We start from the raw sequence: 26,142 nt of genomic DNA on the forward strand, positions 1-26,142 counted from the left end.
TGGCTCCTCTTAACAGGAGACGATAGGAAGAAAGAAGACAGGCCAAAAACGATACGACGTTCCCGCAGGTGGACAGGGAAGTCATCTCACTGACCAAAGCTCACAGAAAAACCTTTTATGATTTCTCTGTAAAACTTTATGGCTGTAAACGTTTCATGACTGGGCATTTACCTAAAAATGGGTATATCAGTCAGTCAAGCAAAGCCAACAATGTCAGTCGGGGGAGGACAGGAGCTTGGATCTGGCCAGGCACGCTGGTCTGGAGTAGTGAGGAGGCTGGCACAAGCCTGAGGCCAAACTCCTCAGGGAGAGGAAAAGAGGGAGAGGCTACCCTCAGACAAACCCAGGGCCTTTCTGGCAAATCTGGATGGCAGGGCTCAACGTCATAAGAAGCATCAAATAGCTCTTTAGGGCTGTTAAAACCTTTTTCTAGAGCCCTCATTTATATTAAAGAGAGGTCAGGTGGTATGTTCATTGAAAATGGAACCTCAGGGCTCCTGGGTAGCTCAGTTAGTTAACCATCTGACCCTTGATTTCAGCTCAGGTCATGATTTCACAGTTTGTAATATCAAGCCACACATTGGGCTCTGTGCAGACAGCATGGAGCCTGCTTGGGATTCTCTCTCTCCCTCTCTCTCTGCCCCTCCCCCATAGACACGTGCATTCTTCCTCTCTCAAAATAAATAAATATTTATTTTTTTTTTTTTTTAATTTTTTTTTTTTTTTAACGTTTATTTATTTTTGAGACAGAGAGAGACAGAGCATGAACGGGGGAGGGGCAGAGAGAGAGGGAGACACAGAATCAGAAGCAGGCTCCAGGCTCTGTCAGTGAAGAGCCCGATGTGGGGCTCGAACTCACGGACCATGAGATCGTGACCCGAGCTGAAGTCGGAGGCTTAACCGACTGAGCCACCCAGGCGCCCCTCAAAATAAATAAATATTTAAAAAGGGCATCTGGGTGGCTCAGTTGGTTAAGTGTCTGACTTCAGCTCAGGTCATGATCTCACAGTTTGTGGGTTCGAGCCCTGTGTCAGGCTCTGTGCTGACAGCTCAGAGCCTGGAGCCTGCTTTGAATTCTGTCTCCCTCTCTCTCTGCCCCTCCCCCAATTTATGCTCTCTCTCAAGAATAAATAAAACACTAAGAAATTATAAAAAAGTAAAAATTTTAAAAAAGAAAAAAGGAAAATGGAACCCTCACATACTGCTGGTGGGAATGTAAAATGGTGCGGCCATCTTGGAAAACAGTCTGGCAGGTCCTCAGGTGGATAAACGAAGAATTACTTTATGATTCAGCAATTCTACTCCTAGGTATATAACCAGTGAAATGAAAACATATGTCTACACAAAAACTTTTATATAACATTCATAGTAGCATTATTCAAAGCAGGTAAAAAGCAGAAACATTAATGTCTGTTAATTAATGAACAAATAAATAAAATGTACTATACTCATACAATGCAATGTTATTCAGTAAAAAAAAAAAAAAAAAGAATGAAGTACTGATAAATGCTCTCATATGGATGAACCCTGAAAACATCATGTTAAATCAAAGAAGACAGTCATAAAGGACCACAGATTGCATAATTTCATTTATATGAAATGCCCAGAATGGGCAAATCTAAAGAGACAGAAAGTATATTAGTCATTGCCTAGGGCTGGGGGGAATGAAGGGATTTAGTAGCTAAGAAAAATGGGGTTTATTTTTGGTATAATGAAAATGTTCTGAAATTGACTGTAGTAATGGATTATGTGCTTTATCTTTTCCTTTTTTTTTTTCCAAGTAGGCTTCATGCCCAGCATGGAGCCCAACATGGGGCTCATGACCCTGAGATCAAGACCTGAGCTGAAATCAAGAGTAGGATGTTTAACTGACTAATCCACCCAGGTGCCCCAATTATGTACTTTAAATAGGTGATTGTATGGTATATAATTATATCTCAGTAAAGTGATTGCCAAAAAGAAAGAAAAGCCAGCTCCAGAGACAGGGGAAGGACCAAGGATTATATTTCCCCTCTTTCTCATATTCTTTCTTGTCATTTATTGGGTATCTATTTCATGCTTAGCTATAGGGATACAGAAAAGGAAAAGACACAGGCCCTGCTTTTGAGCAGTTCCAAGTTAAAGAGGCAATTGTAGGGATGCCTGAGGGAATTAGTCAGTTAAGCATAGGACTTGGGCTAAGGTCATGATCTCACAGTGTGTGGGTTCGAGCCCCAAGTCAGGCTCTGTGCTGACAGCTCAGAGCCTGGAGCCTACTTCAGATTCTGTGTCTCCCTTTCTCTCCGTCCCGCTCGCACTCTGTCTCTCTTTCTCTCTCTCTCTCAAAAATAAATATAATAAACATTAAAAAAAAAAAATGTTGTTGTTTTTTTTTAATAGAATAGGTACCAGAGTCTGGTCTAATCCCCAGGCAAATCCTGGCTATGGCTAAAGCAACAGAAGCCTTCTCCTGATTGCAGCAAGACACATGACCAGCTGCAGAAGGCCATGGTCGCCCTTACCCAAGTTCTAACAGTCGCTAAATGATTGGTTAAACCACCCCACCTTTCCTGGACGTCAGGCCCATGTGTGTACACCAGTAGACATTTCCCCCAGCCAAGACAGCTTGGGGACTGACCATACCTGGCCCCTCCTCTGCCAAAAGACACGGCAACAATGAGGTTGGAAAACAGCAAGCCGAAGCCAAGACTCAAAGAATCAAAAATTCCATGTGATGAGACAGTTTTGCTCCCATACACATGCCCCGGCCCATCACAAAGTCATACACACATGGTCCCTGCTCAATACCCACAGTAACCCACAGGCTCTCAACCCCACAGATTCAGAGGCAGGTCTACAGTCAAGTGGACACATTTGCTGAAACTCCTCCTGTGTGCTTTTCTGTGCCCACTCAGACACCAAGAGAAAAGGCCTAGGCCAAGTGGGTGACAGGAGAGCAGACAAAGCTCTGGCTGGGCTGAGCGATCCTGTGGCAGGACTGCCCACAGGCCTACGTGTGGACCTAGGGGTAGTAGACAGGCTGGCTGGGAGGTGATCCCCAGAGAATTGCCGGATTTATACAAATGCTGAGTTTGTGGAAGGCTAATATCCACTCAGCCATGATTTCACAGCAATTGGGCCTCAGCTCTTAACCATAATAGTATGGCAACCTCAAACTTGGAAAGGGCCCTCAACAAAACCTGAGTCTGAGACTTCATTCAGCTCTTCACCCAGGGAGTAAAGGAAATGGGGCCCTTCAGGGTCAAGGAGCTGAGGGGGTGGTGGCTCTCTGCTTGCCAAAGTAATTGGCAAGAGTGAGCACATCGTTGGCCCTTACCGGACATAGGTCAGAAGCCCTAAGTTGCCTTCGGAGAGAACTGAGCAAATCAAACAGCCCAGCAGGGGTTCTGGGTTCTGACTGAGGTGAGCCCAGAAAGCAGTTTTTAATCCCCAGCTCCACAGGAGCAAGAGCAGGATGCCTGCCTCCTTCCCTGGACCTGAGGCCCTGAGATCTTTCTGCAGAAAAACACTTTAGAAAATAAAGGCTTCTTTCTCAGAAAGCAATCTGACCATTTATATGAAGGACTGTAAAAATGTTTACACTGCTTCTGAACCCATAATTCTGTATTGGAAAATCTAGCCTGGAGAGAGGATTCTAAATGTGGAAGAAGCGACACCAAATTAGCTTCAGATTCAGAGATGTTCATTCCGGTGTTATTTACACTGGTGAGAAAGTGGAGGTTCTTTAAATGCCTTCGACCTAGAGGAAGGGCTAAGTTAATTATGGCACAGCTACATGCTCAACTACTCTGAGAGCATGGAAAGTGGTGATTATGAAGACTGAAATAACATGGCAAGATGCTGATGATATAGAATTTTAAGAAAAAAGCAGGACACAAAAGTATATACACATACGGTATGAGCTCAATTGTGGCTTAATTTTAAGGCAAAGTTATCTTAGACCTCTGCACAACAGGCTGGCTTCCAGCAACCTCAGCATTTGCAAGCAAGACCACGGAGACCATGACCTTGCCTGAGAGACCCCAGAGCTGGAGGATGGCACACTCTTAGGATTACTGACATGGCTTCCCCATGACCAGCAGAGCCTGGGCTCTGGGTTTGACTTGGGGCACATGGACATTACCAGGGGTGGCAGCAGTGGTGGCAGCAGCAGCAGCAGTCACAGCAGTAGTTAGGTCGGCACTCCTCTCTCTCTCTCTCTCTCTCTCTCTCTCTTTAGGAGGTGGAGGGCACAGAAGAGGAGGTAGGTGGAGAGTAAGAAGCAGATCACAGAGAGGAGCTCCTCCTTCAGCTTGCTTTGCTACAAACAGGATTGACAAGTAAAAGCAAAAAACCCCCACGAGAAAGAAAAAAAAAGAAAAAGAAAAAAGAGACAAAGATGGACGCAACGAGAGAGGTAAGGAAGAGAGGCAATGTCAAGGCTGTGAAGAAAAGGGGCCCCATTCTGACCCCTCTTGTTCCAGGGCAAAGGCAAATTCCTAACAAGCTGGCACTCCCTCTCATGAAGTCACAGGTGAGCAGGGAAAAAGACATTTCCTAGTACAATGTCCAGGGAGGCAATCCATGAGCTCTGTGAGTACCTGTACGTGTTTTGACACATTCCCCAGGAGAATGGACCAAGCCACAGACAGGGAGAGGAAAGACACAGCAAAGGAAACCATCAATCACTGGGACAGCACACAAGCTATGGTGGACACAGTGGACACAGACACTCCCAGCCTTGTTATGATGCTCCTGGGCCCCAGGATCCAGAAGGTCCCAGTGCTCAAGCAAGGGGGTGCTACAGGATAGGACTGGACCTACCACTCCCGAGCCCCATTTCTGCACACATCAGTCTGGGCACTGACAGCTTTAGGAGAAAATAGAAGGCAGGGATGGGGGTGGGGGGGCGGGGGGACGAGGATGGTGAACGGACATGATCAAAACAGAAACCAAACCACTGGGGTCATAGGCCCAAGCAGCTGTCCTCCAAAATGGGATGGGCCCACGAGTCCAATTCACTCTAATTTATCTTGGCCTCATGTAGGAACCAGCTACTCAGCACAGTCACACAGATAAGCTGCTGAGGTGTGGTGACAAATGCTCTCACTCATTGTCTCCAAACCTGGCCACACTTCGTTCCAGACAGGCAGCCTGGAACTACCTTACAGCAGTGCACAGATAAAAAAAAAAAGAAGAGGGAAAAAATTCCACGTTCAAAGAGTCCTTAGGCAGGCCCCCCCCGCTGCACCCCCAGGCTTTCAAGCCAGGATTTACCTGTCAGTATGATAACTGGGCAAGCCTCCTGGGCGGTTCTGAGGTGGTTACTCCAAAGCTGCTACCCACCTCTCATGACACACTAGGACTCACGGCGGTGTCGCCAAGTGGATATGGAGCTGTCTCCCAGTGAGGGGAATGAGTGTGTTTGGGAATGAACATGGTAAAGTAAGGCATTCCACAGGCCTTAGGTGATCTCTCTCCAAAGCCCAGCTCTGCCACTCAGCCATCATGGGGCCCCGAGCAAGTTGCTTACCTTTGTGAGCTTTCTCTCAGCAGGAACAATGAGAGTACCCATTTGCCTCATTGGAAGGCTGGCAGGGTCAAAATTCAAAGTGAGACCATGAAAAAGGTTCAGTCCAAAGGACCATAAAGTTTTATGACCATCAACAACCATGCATTTTTCTCTGCATTTTTCCTGAAAAGCAAGGTCACCCTGATGGCCATGTCCCAGGCAGCCTGCTCTGGTCAGCAAGGAGGAGGCAGCTTTGGGGAGATGTCTTGGGGAAGGGCTGTGCAGGTTGGCTCCCAAGAGTCATGACCTGGCCTGACTGGGGAAGAAGGCTTCACTGCCAAGAGGAACAGACCTCACCAGAGAACCAGGATCAAGGAAGGGATGCTGAGGGTGCATGTTAAGTAAGTGGGCAATAGTCACAAGGGAGCAGCTTCTAGCGCCAAACCCTGAATGAACACTGGACCATGCATGGAGATATGTGGTCAGGGAGGCAGAGGGAGGCAGACCTGAGGGGCCTGGGGTCTAGAGGCTGCAGGCCAGGGAGGGCATGCACACGTGGAATCAGCCCTCACTCCTCACTAGAAAGCACTGAGTGGCCCAGGAACAGCAGGGAAGGAGAAGTCAGCTCTATTACAAGGCTTCACAGAGCTAATGGTGGGGGGTGGGAGGCACTCACATGGTGATTAGAAAAGAGCCACTAGGGGAAGGACCGAAGGAAAAGCACACAGGGTGGGAGGGTTGGCAGCCTAAGCAAAGGCACGAGGAGGGGAACACAGAATATGTCTCATTGAAGATGGAGAGCTAGGTGTGGCTGTGACATCGTGTGTAAATAAAGGAGGGCTGAGGAGGAAATGGCTGTAAATAGGTCATGTCTGGACTGCAGAAGGTCTCAGAAGCTAAGTTCAGGGCTTCAGACCCTTTAGACCCTTGGCTGTGGGCAGTGGGGACATACTGAAGGGCTTAGAGAGTGACCTGGTCAGAACTACAAAGATCTTGGGCAGCCAAGCGAGATCAGAAGCCCCAGAGGATACACGAACAGAATTGGAGAGACCAGGCCTGGGCACTGACTGACTCAGGGCAAAGGGCTGCCATAGTTATGACATGGTTATTACACCCCTGCCTGACTAACTAGGCCTGCATTCCTCACCTGTTTGCTAAGTTTTATGCTGATTAATCTCACAAACATCCTCTGTTTCTTACGTACGGCTATTACTACCAGGTGGCAACCTGCCTTCCTTTCACCTTGGGTGGTTTTACAGTTTCCTTTCCTGATTAAAGTGCGAGGAAGTGCAGTGCTCCTCCCCCATCTTCTATGACATCTTGCTATCCACCTCTGCACCAAGGTCTCAGTGTTAGACCCTGGGTGGGACATCTGCGCCACAGAGCAGCACCCTGCGCTCCAAGACAGCGGGACGTGCCAGAACCCTAATGGGAGGCTGGAAGGCTGGCGGGCCAGGGTAGGAGGAGCGGTGGAGACCTGCGGATGAACCGCAATCTCAACTGGTAAAGCCTTTGCCGCTCCCTCTCCACCACACTTACTGTGAGATGCAGGTTGTTGTGGTAATTAGAGGGGCCTAAACCAAAAGGGAGTGGTTAATAGCTTAATATAGACAAGGATAGGAGCCACAAAGCCCATGAAAGCTCACCCCTATGTGCAGAGCTTGAGACACAACCCTACTCAGAAGAAGCTGTTAGGCTTGACATGGTCCCTAAGTGCCCTGAGATTGTTTTCTGTCATTATCCAGTATCCTCTGACCCCATCAAGGACACAAATGGGAGGGTCTTGAGGCTGGTACTGAGTAGAGGTGAAGCAGGAGGCAGGGAGAGCAGTAAAGAGTTCATTGCTATAATGCTGGGCAAGGAAATAGGCAGGAAGAAAAGAGGGATGAGTGGCAAGAAGGAACATAAATCATGGCAGTAATAGTTAATGCTTACTGAGGGTTCATCTGTCAAGTGCCTTACAGTCCCCTGTGTAAATACTAAAACCTTCCTCTCCCACCAATAAGGAAATGGAGGTCTGAAGAATTCAAGCCTCCATCACTGAGCTGGGAGGTGGCAGAGCTGGAATTCAGGCAGTCCAAGCCTGAAGCTTGCTCCCAGCCCTTATACCCAGCTTTGAGAAAGGCTTTGAGGAAGGGACCAAATGGTCTCGAGGTCAGAGTTCGTGCTGATGCAGTGAGAGGGCACTAAGTGACAGGGACTAAAGTCTGAGCTGGACCCTACTATTACTTCTATGACTTCCTACCAGTCACTTCCCCCTCTCTGAGCCTCAGTTTCCTCATGTGTGCAATAGAATACACATTTTCATACTACCTGGCCTCAGGGGTCCAGGCAGATCCCAGCGAAGAATGAAGGGGAAGTTAAGGGTAGAGATGGGGACATGGTCTGCACTTCAAGCAGAATAGTGCCATAGTGGCCTGCAGTTGATGGGGGGATTGCATAGCAATTTAATGGGGCAGTAGGTTCTGTTCTCAAAAACTTGTTTGAGAACCCTCAGAATAGATGTCTCAGAGGTGCCTCCTACTTTAAGCAGTCTCTCTAATCTTAAATGGGGTGGGCAGTGAATGAAGAGTCAAAATGACAGCAAGGTGTCTGAGGCAGGGAGATGACAGGAGACTTGAATGCCATCAATTTACACAAAGGTCAAAGCCAGATGCTACCAACTCCCTTTCTTCCTCTTCTCTATGTAACAACAAAACAGAGAAGAGAGGAAGTTCCTAATTTGTAGGTGGGGCATGCTCCAAATGTTTGTTCTTCTGCCTCTTTTCAAGGATTAGGTTTCCTATCACTAGTTTATTGTGTGTTCTTTATTGAGATCATACAGATGATATTCTTTATGGGAAAAGTAGAGCAAACTTGTTTTCTTCATGATTCGGTTATCTGGAAGTCAGATCATTATTTTCCCAAAGAAACAATCAGGGTAGAGTTGGAGCAGAATAAATAAGATTAGCTGGGAGAGAAAGAGATGGGGGTGGGGGTGGGGGGAGTGGAGATTTTCCTAAGGTGGAAAGTTAATCCTTAGAAAAGGAAAAGATAGAAAAGCAAAAAGACATGGTGGGGGGGGGGGGCAGGGGTGGAGATGATGATACTGACAAGACTAGAGGGGAAAAAAGATGTAAATATGTTTGGAAAGCTAAAAATAAAATATGTCCAATGCTAAGTTGCAGGTGGGAAGAGATGGAGGTGGGGGGTGGTTTCCCAGTATCCTAGGGAAGTAAAGAGGTGAAGGGGGGAGGCATCTGTTTAGGCCTGCTTTCCCCAAAGTGTAAGTCATAGAACATTAATTGCTTGAGATGGCTCTTGGAAAAGCGACCTCCAGTCACCCAAGCTCAGGAATCACTGTGTGCCGAGTAGTTCTGGAGGCTGTAACGTATGCTAGTACACTAAAGGCTCTGTAGGAATGAAGCCTGCTTCCCGGTTGTTCAATCCAGCATTTTTCAAATGTGTTTGGCCTCAGAGCTCCATTTCAGAAAGCACACTTGGGAAGAAGCCCTGTCTGATGTGCTGTCCAGTGCTAGCCAGCACGGCAGTGCCACGCTGTCCAAGCTGGCTTGTGTGCTTGGTCTGCCGGCTTGGACTGGGGCAGGCAGGAGCACGTAACTGGTGTAAAACTTTCAGAAACTTGCTGTTTGAAACCTGGAAATTATCTGTATAAATTAGTCAGAGGAATTTAAGTTCATGGCTAAATTTCACTGGTCCAATATTTGTTTTGACTTTATAATTGAATGGGGAAGTCTCACATTCACTTAAAATGTGACACATCTCTACATCAGCATCCTTCTCTCCAGCTTTCCTTGACCTCAGTCACCTAAATTCAAAGACTCAGCATCACCACCAACTCTTTCACCCAAGTATATATTTTAATCTAATTTATATGCTATCTAGACCACAGTTGTCTAGTTCAGGCAGGTTTGTGGGAGGCCATTAGATGTTTTGCATAATAAGATCTGACAACACTGTATCTACAGCGTATCACTTATCTACTGGTATAAATAACTGTCAAAGAGAGGAAGGAGATATAGCGGCGTGGCTTGTTTTTAGTAATTCCTCCTGGCTCCTGGTGATGGCGGCTTCCTCTTCTGGGCACTCACTGTCATTGTTTTAATAATGCTCCTGAATCTCACCATGATCAACAAGTGTTTACTGGCATCAGCCAAATAAATGTTCCTTGATGACACGGCTTTTCTTAAATAACTTGTCAGATTGAAGTGGCTTGGATTTTGCAGAGCATTTACCTATTTTCTCTTACATTCTCAAATATTCTTCTAAGATGACCCACAACTGTCTGGTGGTCTTGCCTGCAGATTTTCTCAGGGCCCAAGTCTGTGCCTCATTTGGCCAAGGGACTCAAAGTGCCTTGAGGGGTTTGCCTGCTGCCTACTCCCCCACCTTGAGCTTCAGTTCCCTTGTAACAGGGCTGTTCTGCTCTCCCCTGCCTGACAGACTCAGCTTCTGCACCTGGCCCTATCACCTCTGCCGCATTCCTACACCTACGGTCAACTTGATCAATATGCAAAGCTCCTTTCTGCATTGAGGTCCCTGGTCACTGGCTACAGCTGAGATGCCCAGGTGTCCCTCCAGTCTCTAGAACCTAGTTTATGTCCTGGTTCTTCCAGGTCACTGCTCTCTCCTTCCTCTGAGCTTCCAAAGCATTTGGCAGCTGCCATCCAATCACATACTATTTGGGATTGTTAATAAATTGTTCCTGGAAGGGTCTCACTTGCCACAGTGGGGATGGAAGCTTCAGGACAGATAGAACTGGGACCTTCCTTCTTTAATGACTCTCTGCAAACTATGTCATTGTCATGACAGTGCTCAGAAATGACTGATGGACACACTGCTATTTCCAGCTTCCCTCTGGTCCAAGGAAGGCATACACCGTCCCTCTAAGGGAAGCTGTCAACTGCCACCAATTTTACTACCTCAAGCAGATCCACAATTTATCTTGATATTAAATGGAGAATAAGCCTTTCAGAAATGGGTATACTGTGTCTCTTCAGATGAATTTCAATAAACCTTGGTGTGTAGATAGGGTAAATGTGTTATTCCACATAGCAGGTTATAGTCTATAAAGATATGAATTTAGTATTTAAACACACAACACCCAAGTTATACTCATAGAAAAAGAATAATGCTTCTCAGACTGGAAATGAGCAAAGTTATTTTTAAAAAACCAATTTTAGATCAATCTGATTCCCCAGGTCATGGTGATGAAGGCTGACATGTCTTCAGCATTGGTTTCCTAAGCACGGCTAAGCTCAACACACACAAATCAGACATGCAGTGAGAAGCTCTTTTCTCAGACCCAGCCCAGTGCACATGACACTGGGTGGCCTACGAATCGGACTTTCCCAGCCATTTTGCTGGGGGCTGGCTTTCAGGTGATCTAAGGATGCTATCTCCAGCAGGGGTCCCAGAAAATAGTTAGACTTTATAATCTCAAAGTTGCTAAACTTCTGACCTTTAAATGGATGCTTTGTGTTTTTGTTTGTTTGTTTGTTTTTCCCTAAAGGAAAACACACAGCTACTCAAAGACAGGAAATAATCAGTGCTTTACTTTGGGGGAGTTAGGATTGTCATTTTTCTCTCAATTTTGCTGGAAGGCTACTTCCAGCAAAAAGAAAACAAAATACCCCAGCGATTACCCTTGCCTAAAGAGCTGACAGCAACAAGCAAGTTGTATGGTATTTAGCTTATCTGCATTAAGGAGGGTGATGGTGGTGAGGTTATAAAATGCCATGTCTAGTATCTTTTCTTTCTCTTAGCCCTTATTACTCACATATTTGCGCACATCTATGTATGTACACACATGCACGTAAACACATACACACACTCCCTCCCTCACTCCGTCTCCCCAAACCTCACCTGGTTGATAACATAGATGCCGTAGTCTAACTGCTGACGCTGTAGGACTGGGTGCAAGTAATACAGCCAGTACTTGAGGTGTTCCTGCCGGTTACGGAATGGAATAATGATGGCCACCTTGTGGGGAGAAATGCAGTTCTTGGGGGTATAGCGGCCGCCCACCTTCACCTCTGGGTTCTGTTTCTCCACAAGCTTCAGGTCCACAGGCATATTAAATTCAATCACCATGGGGCCAACTAGAGAGGTGGAAGGAAGGAGAAGTTAGCAAGCTATAGGGTTCCCCCAGGCCACAGCCTCAGAAGACATCTCCTGAGAGGCAGTGTGGCTGTGGAAAAGACACCCCTGTCCAGTGCTAGCGTGATCCACCATCCCAAGAAACCCCTTAGTACCAGGCAAAGCCAGACAGCTGGTCAGCCTATGAAGCACTCATCTGCCCAGGACCCACTCCCCTGAGATTCTGTGTTTCTCCACCGTAAATGTTTCGAAATGGAGTGACTGCTGCTTAGACTTCCTGAAACGTTGTAAGGATCAGAGAACATGGATGAGAAAGCACTTTCTCAGAAATCCTGAGGTTGAGACCTAACCTTGCCACACCCCAGCTATGTGACCTTGGACAAATGACTTCCATCAACTCTCTGAACCTAGCCCAGTGGGAGAAAGGGGAGTGTGTGTGTGTGTGTGTGTGTGTGTGTCGGGGAGGGTGGTGTTGTGGAAATCAGCCTCAAATCAGAAGGCAGGAAGGAGGAGCACAAGTAACCCCTGTCTCAGGAAGACACCTGATGCACAGATAAAAAACAAAAAAACAAACCTCTGGGGCACCTGGGTGGCTCAGTCAGTTAAGCGTCCAACTCTTGGTTTTGGCTCAGGCCATGATCTCGCGGTTTGTGAGTTCAAGCCCCCCATCGGGCTCTGTGCTGATGGTGTGGAGCCTGCTTGAGACTCTGTCTCCTTCTCCCTCTGCCCCTCCCCTGCTCTCTCTCTCTCACTCTCTCTCAAAATAAATAAACTTTAAAAACAACAACAACAACAACAAACTCCAGAGGTAGGGACTCAAGGAACTGAGACCCCAGAGCAGACTAAGGGGAAGAGAGGAGAAACAGCTGAAAAGCACATCAAAGAAGAATGCTTGGTAAACACAGGAGATGGAGTAACAAAGGGACTAAAGAACAGAGGAAAAGTCCGAGAGGACTCCCAGGTTTCCAGCCTGGAAGCACACAGCTCCAGGTGAGAGAAATAAGTTCATAAGAGCTTAGAAGAAAAAAAAAAAAAAAAATCGATGAGATGTGGATGGTAGACTTTGAAACAGTGGTAGGTGAGTAGAGGGAGAGACAAACAAAGGTCAAGATCCAGACATGGAAGTCCTCGTTTCCTAAGGTGGAGCCAGGAGAGGGCTCCACTCCCCAGCTGGGGACCGTCCTTCATGTGGCCTGGATGGTGAGGGCAGGGAAAAGATGACAGGCCCAGGGGTATAGAGGGAACTGGGGACAGAGTCAGCACTCAAACCTAGGGCCCCAGTATTCCCAGCAGGCCAGATTCTCTCAAAACAGGTTCCAGGAAACATTAATTCCAGTAAGATGCTCAATGGAAGAACATGTCCCCTGGTCAAGTGAGTCTGGGAACCTGGCATACCAAAACTTGCTTCTGGAAAGTATGAGGCTCACCAAAGGTTCTGAAAAGTTGTACCACCAAGAATCCCCCTCCACTTTATTTAACCCACCATTTCCCAAACTTATTTGGCCATAGAACCATCCTACCAGGGAACACATTTTGAGAACTGTTACTCTAGTGTAACCAGCTTCACCTGTGAAGCCGACTAGCCACAAGAAAAAAGGAAACTGCGGAACAGCAGTGAGAATGCTGACCACAAACCGGGAGCAAGTTCACCTGAAATATGCTGGTGGGACCCACCCAAGGCCCAGGGCAAGGCCTTGGGTGCCCTATTTGTTTATCAATAATGTGGCACTCCAAGCACCCCTTATCCCCAGAGGTCACTCACCCTGCTGAAATGAGCCCCAGAAAAGATGTGCCTCTTGCTCCTCCTGTTTGTCAGGAGGTGCAAACTCCCCATCTCCTCTTCCCCAGCATACCCTGGTACTTCTCACCCTTCCCTCCCTCCAGTGCTGACTCAGTTCCATCATCAAGGGACCCATTCCCATTCACTTATTTTCTTCTTTTCTTAAAAAAGTGTGTTTATTCATTTATTTTGAAAGAGAGAGAGAGAGAGAGCACAAGAAGGGGAGGGGCAAAGAGAGAAGGAGGAAGAGGGAGAAAGAGGGAGAAAAAGGGAGAAAAAGGGAGAAAGAGGGAGAAAGAGGGAGAAAGAGGGAGAAAGAGGGAGGAAGAGGGAGAAAGAGGGAGGAAGAGGGAGGAAGAGGGAGGAAGAGGGAGGAAGAGGGAGGAAGAGGGAGGAAGGGGGAGGAAGAGTAAGAGAGAGAATCCCAAGCAGGCTCCAGCATGGGGCTCGAACCCACAAACCATGAGATCATGACCTGAGTCGAAGTCAGACGCATAACTGACTGAGCCACCCAGGCGGCCCTTGTTTATTTTCTTCTGAGACACAGATCTTATCATATCACTTTGCTGCTACAAAAACCCTGATGGCTCCTGTGTGGTCTTTGATGGAGTAAGACCAGATTTCTTACCGTGGCACCAAAGCCCTTCAGTCTCAGCTCTGCCTCCCTTCCCACTCCAATAAACCATGCTTATATCCACACTTAATCTGTGCCAGAAATGTCCTTCCTTCTTTCCTCTAACAATAGACTTTTGCATTGAGACAGACCAGAATCTTAAAATTAAACTCCCAATCTGGCTTCACCCTTTTGCTCTCATTACCAGAGCTCAGACAGCAGAACCCTGGGAGGCCCTGCTGCACAGTGCGCATGTGAAAAACATGAAAAGAAGATGCATCATTGGGCTCTTCTCACTTCAGAGGGCCCCACGACATCTGCAACCCTCCAGCTCCACCCTACCTTTGGTTCTGAAGATGCTGCTAAACATAACTCTGTTTTCGGGAACCCAAGAGGCATCTGGACTGTCACCCTACCAACTTGCTCACACCTTCTGAAACCAACCCAGAAGACAGGAATTCACACTTGGTCTGCCCAGCTTCCCTAGAGCAGACACCTGCAGGTCAGAGAACATCTTGGTTTTGCCAATTCGGGGACTGTAAAACAGTGGTCCTGAGGCAGCTTCCCGGACAGGAGAAAAGGCTGCCTGGGCCCCAGCTCAGCTCCCCCAGTGACTTGCTGGATGATCTTCAGGCAAGTACCACCCACTCTCAGGATACCTCTTTCCCATTTGCAGACTGAGGGGCTGGAACACAAGCTGCGCCGAAAGAACTCTCCCCCAACCCCACCACCACCATCACCTATGACAAAATCTGCTTTTGCTCCAGGGTTTCCTCAGCAACTGACACCACTGTCCACCCAATTCTGGGAGCTGATAACCTAGGTGGTCCATCTTCTATTCCCCCCCAGCACACTCACCCACTCACACACAGAAGGTGTCAACGGTGTGTGACAATCCACGGGAGCCAACTCAAGTGCCAGACCAGAGTCTTCTGAGGTGTTTAATGCCAACTTTTCCTATGGTATGTGTCAAAGCCACCTCCAATTTGTTTTAGTCAGTACTTTCTGGGCACCTACTGTGTGCCAGAATGTGCACCAGGTTGAGGGGCAGGGGGAGGTGACAGCAATAGGCAAGATGGCTCCTGACTTGAAGGAGCTCCCTGCTGAGGGTATGAGAACCTAAGTGAAAACTACCCTGGTTCACAGCTGTCTCAGGGACTTGCTCCTCCAGTGGCTTCATGCAGAGCTTTACTGCTGAACAGCCTCTTCTCACTCTCCTGCTCCTGTCACTGCGGACAACCCGCATCATGTCTGAAGTGCATCAGAGCACCCTGGTCCCCGATCCTGCTACCCTGGGATATCCTTTCCCCATTTGCTTTCTCTGAAGGCTCTACAGCTCTGAGAGCCCTGTGGCTCATGCCTGAGATTGGTCAGCCCTCAGCCCTCAGCAGCGGCTGCAGACCTGGAGCCAAATGCCTCCTGGGTCCAGTGGCAGTCAGGAGGCCTCCCTGAGTGCCCCGCACACCCCCTTACCATGCTGCAGGGGCGGTCCTCCATGGCACACCCGGCTCTGTCCCAGTGACAAAATGCAGACAGCTCTGACTCCAGGAAGGCAGTGACTGGCTCTGCCTCGAACTACAATAAACTGCTATCAGACCTCAGAGTCACTGCCGGGGGCCTCAGAGAGGGATGAGGGGAGGAAGCAGAGGGCTGAGGGCTTCATGACAGTCCGCAGGCTGAGCCAAGTCTCCCTTGCTGTGCGGCGCATGGCGTGTGCTACCACAGGCCCTAGGCCCTGCTGGGCTGGCTTGTGTGTTTTCTTGGCTCTGGGAGCTGGAAGCAGGGTTACGTAAGCAGCTGAGCAGATGTGAGCCTGTCCTTGGCTCCCCCGGCTAAAGCCCCGCCACGTGGGCCTCTCGGCTGGGAGTCCAGGTCACGGCCTTGCGTGTAAGGCGCTCAATAACTTCAATGTGTGAGCTCAACTCAGACAAATTCCACCGCTCCCTTGCCCGGCATGGCAAACCCAAACACACACATGCCCCTCCACTGAAGCCCTGCTAATCTCGAGCCAACCCAGCACGGACTCCCTGCCTCACTCTCATGCTGGCTGAGCCACTAGTTCATTCCTCTTGCCTCAGCAAAAACAGGCTGGAACATCTAGTCACCCCTTCCCAACCGGCTGGCCAGTGGCTCAAGATACAATCCTTGGCCTGATGCCGGGTGGTGAGAATGCTTCACTAGCCAGTGACAAAACGGTAAAAGTGAACACAATGTACGTTGTTCTTCATCAAGCTAAATGTAACCAATGTACTGGAAGTGTCCCTTTCTCAATAAGCAAGTGTCTTCCAAAATAAAGATTTCAGGGACTCCTGGGTGGCTCAGTCAGTTAAGTGTCTGACTCTTGATTTCAGCTCAGGTCAGTGTCTCATGGTTCATGAGTCCAAGCTCCATGCTGGTCTCCACACTGACAATGCAGAGCCTGCTTGGGATTCTCTCTCACTCTCACTCTCTCTGCCCCTCCCACACACTCTCAGTCACTCACTCTCTCTCTCAAAATAATAAATTAAAAAGCTTAAACAGGCTCCAGGCTCTGAGCTGTCAGCACAGAGCCCGACGCGGGGCTCAAACTCACGGACCGCGAGATCATGACCTGAGCCGAAGTCGGCCGCTTAACCAACTGAGCCACCCAGGTGCCCCTCTCTCTGACCCTCCTCTGTTCATGCTCTGTCTCTCTCTGTCTCAAAAATAAATAAACGTTAAAAAAAATTTAAAAAAATAAATAAATAAAATAAAATAAAATGCTTAAAAAAAAATCTATTGGCATCCAAAGTCAAGCACTTCTTACTCTTTAAATGGTGAAACGTCCTTTTATGAGATGATCATGATAGATTTTGAGATTGAATTGGGTTTGTTTTTTTAACGTGATGTTTAAAAAAAAAAAAAAAAATCCATACTTGGCAGCCAAGGGTCAGGCCCCTAAGTTTCTCTTGGAACTTTTCCGGATAATGAAATTCAAATGTTTGGGAACTGTGAGACTAGGCAGTGCCCAGAGCTGTAGTTCTCCAGTCGGGATACCGGCAGTCTTCCTTGTCCAGACCTCAGCCCCGACAGTGTGGCATGGTGCCTCTCCAACTCAACTACAGTGCTTTTCACAGGCTCATGTGTGTAGGCCATTTTCCTCTGTCCCAATCTAATCTGAAGGCCAAATATGTGCTGGGAGCCAGGTCTTGACACATTCCCAAGGCCTGGGGTGACAGCTGTCTGCAATGGTCCCACAAACTCACGGTGCTCCTTGTGGCCCCTCGCACTAGACACGAGAAGCACCACCTACTGCACAGGGCTAGGCTGGTGCCAGGCAAGAGTGGCAGGGCCAGGTTAAGAACAGTGCTTTGCCCTTGGAGGGGAGGGAGACCAGCAAACAATGGTGAGGTGACAGTGGCAACAACAGCTGAAACGGCACAAACTCTGGTGTTGGGGAAGAAGAGTCAAGGAAAGCCTTGCAGAGAAGCAGCTCCTATCAGGGAGGACGGATCACACAAGAGTTGTGTCCACTTGGCAGCCATGGAGACAGAGTAGGCCAGCAAATCTTACCTGAGTGTGCGGCACACAGCTATTCTCCCCACTTCCCTGCTACTGATGCAAGCAACCAAGAGGATTTTGATACACTTCAAGGAAACCTGATGTAAGAGCATGGGACAGACAACTACCAGAAGGGACATCTCAAGTCTCATGTTAACCATTGCTGGTTAAATTTTAAAATCGAGCTCACAAAGGCTTCAAAGGTACTGGAAATAGGGGCACCTGGGTGGCTCAGTCGGTTAAGTACCCGACTTGGGCTCAGGTCATGATCATGCAGTTTGTAAGTTCGTGCCCCTCATCAGGCTCTGTACTGACAGCTCAGAGACTGGAGCCTGCTTCAGATTCTGTGTCTCCCTCTCTCTGCCCCTCCCCCGCTCATGCTCTGTGTCTCTTTCTCTCCCCAAAATAAACAAACATTGAAAAAAATTTTTTAAAGTACTGGAAATTATTTATTTCTCAAACTAGATGTTCATGACATTTTTCTCTATACCTTTGGGTATATCTTTAAAATTAAACAATAAAGGGGTACCTGGGTGGCTCAGTTAAGCATTCAACTTTGGCTCAGGCCATGATTTCACAGTTCGTGAGTTCGAGCCCTGCGTTGGGCTTTGTGCTGACAGCTCAGAGCCTGGAACCTGCTTCGGATTCTGTGTCTCCCTCTCTCTCTGCCTCTCCCCTGCTCATACTCTGTCTCTCTCTCTCTCTCTCTCTCAAAAATAAACATTAAAAATATTTTTTTAATCAAACAATAAATATTTTAAAACATAACCCAAGGACAAGAAGTGTGACCCCCTCTTTCTTCCCTTTCCCAATAAGCAAAGGTTTTCCAAAATAAAGATTTTAGGGGCACCTGGGTGGCTCGGTCAGTTGAGCATGTGGCTTTTGATTTCAGCTCAAGTCATGATCCCAGGGTCGCGGGATCAAACCGTGCCAGGCTCCGCATTGAGCGTGGAGCCTGCTTAAGATTCTCTTTTCCTCTGCCCCTCCCCAGCTCGCACTTTCTCTCTCTAAAATAAAAATCAATAAATAACCAAAATGAAGATTTCAAAACATACAACTCAGTGACCAGAAAACAGGAATAATCTAGTCCTAATGCTGACTTGATAGGTCTCAGGCACACCATACACTCAATACAATGTCAACACCCACTGTTCTTTCTGCCAACTCACCATCCAAGCCACTATTAGACTCCAGGAACGGAAATGCTTTTTCAGCAGGAAGCAGAACACATTTGTGGTCTCAGAACCCTGCATTTGGGGGCACAGAGAAAAACAACGTATTTGCTCAAAAAATGAAGAAGCCTACCAGAGGAGGTCTGCAAAGCAGAGCCCAGGTGGCCAAGAGGAGACTGGACTAATTGAGAACAGTGGCATCAGTTGCCCCTCTATCTCTGTAGAAGTGGCCCTGGCACATGGCTGAACAGCCACACTTTGTAGATCTTCCAAAAATATGATCTGAAAGTGACCTGGCCATCAACGAACCATCTACGAACCATCCACATTAGCGAAACTGGCCTTTCTTACACCCTGCCCTCTCCCCCATTAAATTCCCACCCAATCGTCAAACAAAGGCCAAGTACTCTCTTTTTGTCACTTTATTTTTAAAGGTTTGTTGTTGTTGTTGTTTTAGTAATCTCTACATCCAACGTGGGGCTCACAGCCCTGAGATCAAGAATTGCATCCTCTTCTGACTGAGCCAGCCAGGCACCTCAAGGCCAAGTACTCTTATTTGCTACTGCACTGGCTTTCTTTTCTTTTTTCTTTTCTTTTCTTTTCTAATGTTATTTATTTTGAGAGAGAGACAGAGAGTATAAGTGGAGGAGGGACAAAGAGGGAGAGACAGATTCCGAAGCAGGCTCCAGGCTCTGAGCTGTTGGCACAGAGCCCAACATGGGGCTTGAACCTATGAACTGTGAGATCATAACCTGAGCTGAAGTCAGACACCTAACCGACTGAGCCATCCAGTCACCCCTGCACCAGCTTTCAAAATGCTGGTGAGATTTCTTTCTATCGAAGAGGTTCAAACTGTGGAGTGCAAGAGGAATCATTTGGGAAAGCATATAAAACTACAGATTCTTGTCTCCTACCCCCCAGAGTTCCTGATTTGGTAAGTTTGGGACTGAGGCCCGGGATTCTGCATTTTTTTAATGTTTTTTATTTATTCTTAAGAGAGAGACACAGCATGAGCAAGGGACGGGCACAGTGAGAGAGGGACACAGAATCTGAAGCAGACTCCAGGCTCTGAGCTGTCAGCACAGAGCCCCGACATGGGACTCAAACTCACGAGCTGTGAGATCATGACCTGAGCTGAAGTCGGACACTCAACTGACTGAGCCACCCAGTCACCCCTCGGGATTCTGCATTTTAACAAGCACTTTATCTAGATAACTTTAGCACAGGTTCCTGGACTGTATTTTGAGAAATGGTGGTTTACAGGTTCATTCATTGACCAGCACCCTCCTCTCACCCCCATAAAGCTCTTTAAGAGTGAGTACCAAGAAAAACAATCTATACTCAGGAGCTACTGTGTATATCTGCTGTCTGACAATATTTATCATATGATAGAACATGTTTCACTTTTGGTTTTTGCAATGGAACAGATATAATAACTATGTTGAGCCCTAAGGTATGAATATCTACATTTTAACTCTTCTCCAGTCTTTAACTTTCTAAGTCACATTTTCTCTTTCTCTGATTTTAATTTATTTATATCTGTCCTTTTTATGGTATGTATCCTTATAAGCTACATCAAAAACCTTTGTGGGGGCGCCTGGGTGGCTCAGTTGGTTAAGCATCTGACTTTGGCTCAGGTCATGATCTCATGGTGTGAGTTTGAGCCCAGCATGGGGCTCTGATTTGAGGGTGTGGAGACTGCTTTGGATTCTCTCTCTGCCCCTCCCCCTTCGTGCATATGCACACACACTCTCTCATTCTCAGAATAAACAAACTTAAAAAAAAAAAAACAAAAAAAACAAAAAAAAAAAAAAACAAAAACCTTTGTGAAATGAAGTAAAGTAACAATCCTTCAAAGTTCAAACCAAATGTCATCTCTTCTTCAAAGCTTTCCCTGAACCCTTGGACCGATCAGTCCCTGCTCTAGATGCCCACAACACCCTTTCCAAATCAACATTACAACGTTTACATGCCCTTTGGCATGAGGGCACCAGTCTGTCTACAGGCTCCCTCCATTAGACCCTCCTTTCCTTGAGGGTAAGGGTTGTGTCCCATTCCTTTCTGTACTTGGGACAGCTTCTGATAGAGTAAAATCACAAATGTCTGCTGACCCACACAGTACTTGCTCAACTATGAATTTAAGCAGAGAACTAACAGAGCAAGAACCATCTTGCTTTTGGTGTTTGAGAATCTAGATTGTTGTCCTAATGACACATCTATGACCAAGGCACCAAGGCCAAAAACACTCTCCTTCCTAAGCTCTAAATATGCCTTTTGTGTCCAGATATAGCACCTGATTCATGATCTAAGGGAGAGCCCCTACCCTCCCTTTTAAAATGAGTTTCCTCCAGGTTCTTGGCCTGTAATTTGAGATTCTGTGGCAGTGGACAAGCCTAACCTAATGAAAACGTGGCATTTCCTCATCTAAACCTCACACCGCCACATCGAATAGGCTCTTCACCAAATAACATTTGTTCCTTGAGAGAATAACCCCAAAATTCAGTCTGATGTGGGTCTTGAGATCACCAGAAAAGCCTTGAGTGGTCACTCAATCCAGGATTCTATCACCAAGAGTACCAAGGCCTAAACCTACGGAACAAAGCCAAAGTCAGATTCTATCACCTTGAAGCGTCAAGGATCTACCTCAAACCAGAACTCGAAAGAGTCGTGGCAGACCAGGGGTGGAGGAATATTAAGAATTATGTTTCCAGGATTCAACCTGTATTACAAAGCTGTAATCATCAAGACAGTATGGTACTAGCACAAGAACAGACACTCAGGTCAATAGAACACAATAGAGAACCCAGAAATGGACCCACAAACATATGGCCAACTAATCTTTGACAAAGCAGGAAAGAATATCCAATGGAAAAAAAACAGTCTCTTCAGCAAGTGGTGCTGGGAAAACTGGACAGCAACATGCAGAAAAATGAACTGGACCACTTTCTTACATCACACACAAAAATAAACTCAAAATGGATGAAAGACCTAAATGTAAGACACGAATTCATCAAAATCCTCGAGGAAAAAGCAGGCAAAAACCTCTTTGACCCTGGCCACAGCAACTTCTTACTCAGCACATCTCCAGAGGCAAGGGAAGTAAAAGCAAAAATGGACTATTGGGATCTCATCAAAATAAAAAGCTTCTGCACAGCGAAGGAAACAATCAGCAAAACTAAAAGGCAACCAACAGAACGGGAGAAGATATTTGCAAACGACATAACAGATAAAGGGTTAGTATCCAAAATCTATCAAGAACTTCTCAAACTCAACACCCAAAAAACAAATACTCCAGTGAAGAAATGGGCAAAAGACATGAATAGACACTTCTCCAAAGAAGACTGGCCAACCGATACATGAAAGTACGCTCCACATCACTCATCATCCGGGAAATACAAATCAAAACCACAATGAGTTACCACCTCACACCTGTCAGAATGGCTAACATTAACAACTCAGGCAACAACAGATGGTGACGAGGATGCAGAGAAAGAGGATCTCTTTTGCACTGCTGGTGGGAATACAAACTGGTGTAGCCACTCTGGAAAACAGTATGGAGGTTCCTCAAAAAATTAAAAATAGAACTACCCTATGACCCAGCAATTGCACTACTAGGTATTTATCCAAGGGACACAGGTATGCTGTTTCAAATGGGCACATGCACCCCGATGTTTATAGCAGCACTATCAACAATAGCCAAAGTACAGAAAAAGAGCCCAAATGTCCATTGATGGATGAATGGATAAAGAAGATGTGGTGTGTATATACACACACACACACACACACACACACACACACATATACATAATGGAGTATTACTCAGCAATCAAAAAGAATGAAATCTTGCCATTTGCAACTACATGGATGGATCTAGAGCGTATTATGCTAAGTGAAATTAGTCAGAGAAAGACAAATATCATATGACTTCACTCATATGAGGACTTTAAGATACAAAACAGATGAACACAAAGGAAGGGAAGCAAAAATAATACAAAAACAGGGAGAGGAACAAAAACATAAGAGGCTCTTAAATATGGAGAACGAACAGAGGGTTACTGAAGGGGCTGTGGGAGGGGGATGGGCTAAATGGGTAAGAGGCATTAAGGAATCTACTCCTGAAATCACTGTTGCACTATATGCTAACTAACTTATATGTAAATTTAAAAAAATAATAGGGGCGCCTGGGTGGCTCAATCGGTTAAGCGTCCGACTTCAGCTCAGGTCACGATCTCGCAGTCCGTGAGTTCGAGCCCCGCATCGGGCTATGGGCTGATGGCTCAGAGCCTGGAGCCTGCTTCCAATTCTGTGTCTCCTTCTCTCTCTTCCCCTCCCCCGTTCATGCTCTGTCTCTCTCTGTCTCAAAAATAAATAAAACGTTAAAAAAAAAAAATTAAAAAAATAAAAAAATAATAAATTAGGGGCACCTGGGTGGCTCAGTCAGTTAAGCAGCTGACTTCAGCTCAGGTCATGATCTGGTGGTTTGTGGGTGGAACCCCACGTTGGGCTCCGGGCTGACAGCTTGGAGTCTGGAGCCTGTTTCGGATTCTGTGTCTCCCTCTCTCTGCCCCTCCCCTGCTCATGCTCTATCTCTCTGTATCTCAAAAATAAATAAATGTTAAAAAAAAAAAAGAAGTAAAAAACATTAAAAAATTAAATTAAATAAAAATTTTTAAAAATTAAAAAAAAAAAAAGAATTATGTTTCAGGGATGCCTGACTGGCTTAGGTAGTAGAGGATGTGACTCTTGATGTCAGAGTCCTGAGTTCAACCCCTGCATAGAGCTTTAAAAAATTAAATAAAATAAAAAAGAGGGAAAGAAAGGTAGGAAAAAAAATTTTTTTAAGGAATTATGTTTCTGCTCCAGGGCTGCACATGAAGGAAAATGAAGGGCAGAGGGATTGACATACTTTCTCAAGGACACTCTTTGATTAGCAAAAAATAAAAAATAAAAAATAAAAAATAAAAGGCCATCCTTAAGAGAATGCCAAAAATTCCAAAGACCTGAGTTAAAAAGGTAAATGTTCATAAAAGTCTAATCTAAAGAGGCAAAAAGTAGTTGCCTATGGCCAGGGGTGACAAAGGAGATTAAATGTAAATGGGCTGGAGGGGTCTTATTGGGTGATGAAAATTTCTAAAACTAGATTATGATGATGGATGCATAGCACTGTCAAGTTACTAAAACTAACTTAATTACACCCTTAAAACAGGTGGATTTTATGTTTGATATGTAAATGATACCTCAATTAAGTTGTTTAAAAAAAAAAAAGTCACCATCACTTACAGCGTCTGTAAAACTTTAAAACTACCTGACAGTGACCAGAAAAGTCAGGAGTCTATCCAGGATTTTATCTAGCATCAAGGCAAGGCTTGTCCTTACCAAGCAATAATAAAGGTGCTTTTTATCATTTAAAAAAAAAAAAAAAGTCATCATTATCTTCCACTCATTAATCCTTTAGGGGTTCTGATGTTCATGGATGTGTCTACACAGTGGACAGCACACACGTCGCTCTACTCTCTCTACACTGTGCCCATTGAGCTTGTCTCGGAATCCTTCTTAATCTGGGGTTCCAGGGAGCCACTAACTGATCCAAGTGGCCTAAAAGTAAATCTTATTTGACTTGACTGCTCTAAACTCTTCTCAAACACATTTCTCTACCATATGTGGTCATGGCTTTGGAACTGAGGGAGTCAGGAGAAGCAAGTTCAGAGCACTGGGAAACCTCAAGGAGGCCCCCGAAACGGGAGTGATAGCACACTTCTGTCCCGGGATGACCCGAAGAGAAAGTTTCCACCCTTAGTGAAACCACAGAGATGCAAGGTCCTGAGGTCAAGAAACTGTGCTGGGGACCACAGGCTTTTAAAGCCCCATAAACAGGCTTCTCAGTGTTGTCCTCCAGGGAAAACCGTCCCAGAAGGAATTTCTGTTTTGTTTGGTCCTGGCCCAAAGGCAGAGTTCCTCCTCACTCAGCTCTTCTCCCTCTGGCTTCCCTCTCTCCCTCCCTCCCTCCCTCTGGTGGAAATTGTGGAAATTCTGGAAAGTGCTCCTGCCCACAGTTACCACTACCAGGAAAGGCTGGGAAGTCAATTTGCCTGGAAATTCTGTTAGCCCCAGGAAGATCTTGGGGGATCTCTCTCATCTTAGAACTATAACACTTCTGCAAGAGAAGATAGGAGCTTCTCAGAAAGGATTCGAATAACTTAAGGCCTGGTGTTTTATTTTAAGACCTTCCCCTCCAGACTGAGGCCGTCTTCCTGTGTCCTCTGGGTACTCTGCTCTGAGCCCCGGGCCAGTCACCAGTCACCAGCAGGTAGCCCAGAGCCTGCCACTTGAGGACTCCAGGCCTGGGATGACAGGAGCCACATTTGCCTGCATTCCCTAGGATTACCCTCCCCCTCCTCAGGCTGCTGGGGGAGAACACTTTGCACCTTCCTAGGCGATTTGTTAGAAACGATACAGAAATGTGACACACAGTTGTACAGGAACCAAACTCAGTTTCCAAGAGAGAAGCAGCATGGTAGGAAGAGGCTCAAATCCCTGCTTTCCCTTCAAAAGGCCACAGACAGGTTTCATAACCTCTGAACCTTGCCGGTGATAGCGCAGTGCCTAATACAGAGCAGACCTACAGCATATACATGCTGAATAAATATATGACTAATACATCCAAGCCTCACACTCTAAGAGGTAAAGTCACTCTTTTTTTTTTTTTAATTTTTTTTTTTTTAACGTTTATTTATTTTTGAGACAGAGAGACAGAGCATGAACGGGGGAGGGTCAGAGAGAGGGAGACACAGAATCTGAAACAGGCTCCAGGCTCTGAGCTGTGAGCACAGAGCCCGACGCGGGGCTCGAACTCACGGACCGCGAGATCATGACCTGAGCTGAAGTCGGCCGCTTAACCGACTGAGCCACCCAGGCGCCCCAAAGTCACTCTTAATACAACTCAGTAAGAGGCTCAGGAGTCATAAAGATAGACTGTTTGCTGAAGTGAATCAGCTGCGTTCAGCTATACTAGCACACTTAAAATGTGGAGGAACAAAGGGTAGTAAAGTGGTTATAGAAAAAAAATTGATGCTGAGAGACCACACAAAAAGGAAACAATCTATATTCAAAAAAAAGATAGCACGGGCAAAGTTAACAGAGGACAGATTCAGATCCAGAATCTGCAATGTCTGGGACCAGCAATGGATTAATATCCAGGATGCATAACGAACTCTTGCATATCATCAAAATAAAAAATGTTGGGGCACCCGGGTGGCTCAGTCGGTTAAGCATCCGACTTTGCCTCAGGTCATAATCTCACAGTTTGTGGGTTCGGGCCCCTCATCAGGCTCTGTGCTGACAGCCCAGAGCCTGGAGCCTGCTTCAGATTCTGTGTCTCCCTTTCTCTCTGCCCCTCCCCTGCTTGCGCGCTGTCTTCTCTTGCCTTCAAAAATAAATAAACATTAAAAAAAAAAAAAAGGAAAAGAAA

General features: G+C 46.4%; 1 protein-coding gene across 6 annotated transcripts in view; it reads right to left on the reverse strand.

Moving 5' to 3' along the window:
* B4GALT1 (beta-1,4-galactosyltransferase 1) overlaps positions 1-26,142 on the reverse strand; it is a 69,646-nt gene that overhangs the window by 25,269 nt on the left and 18,235 nt on the right. For all 6 annotated transcript variants that reach the window (XR_006196123.1, XR_006196120.1, XR_006196122.1 and 3 more), the window contains exon 2: positions 11,357-11,592. Coding sequence is in view for 2 of the 6 variants with exons in the window: in XM_042913965.1 (XP_042769899.1) it covers positions 11,357-11,592 (236 nt within the window). In the remaining 4 variants the exon portion in view is untranslated. The remainder of the gene's footprint in view (positions 1-11,356; positions 11,593-26,142) is intronic.

Source organism: Panthera leo, chromosome D4 (assembly GCF_018350215.1).
Source record: "Panthera leo isolate Ple1 chromosome D4, P.leo_Ple1_pat1.1, whole genome shotgun sequence".
NCBI classification, from domain to species: domain Eukaryota; kingdom Metazoa; phylum Chordata; class Mammalia; order Carnivora; family Felidae; genus Panthera; species Panthera leo.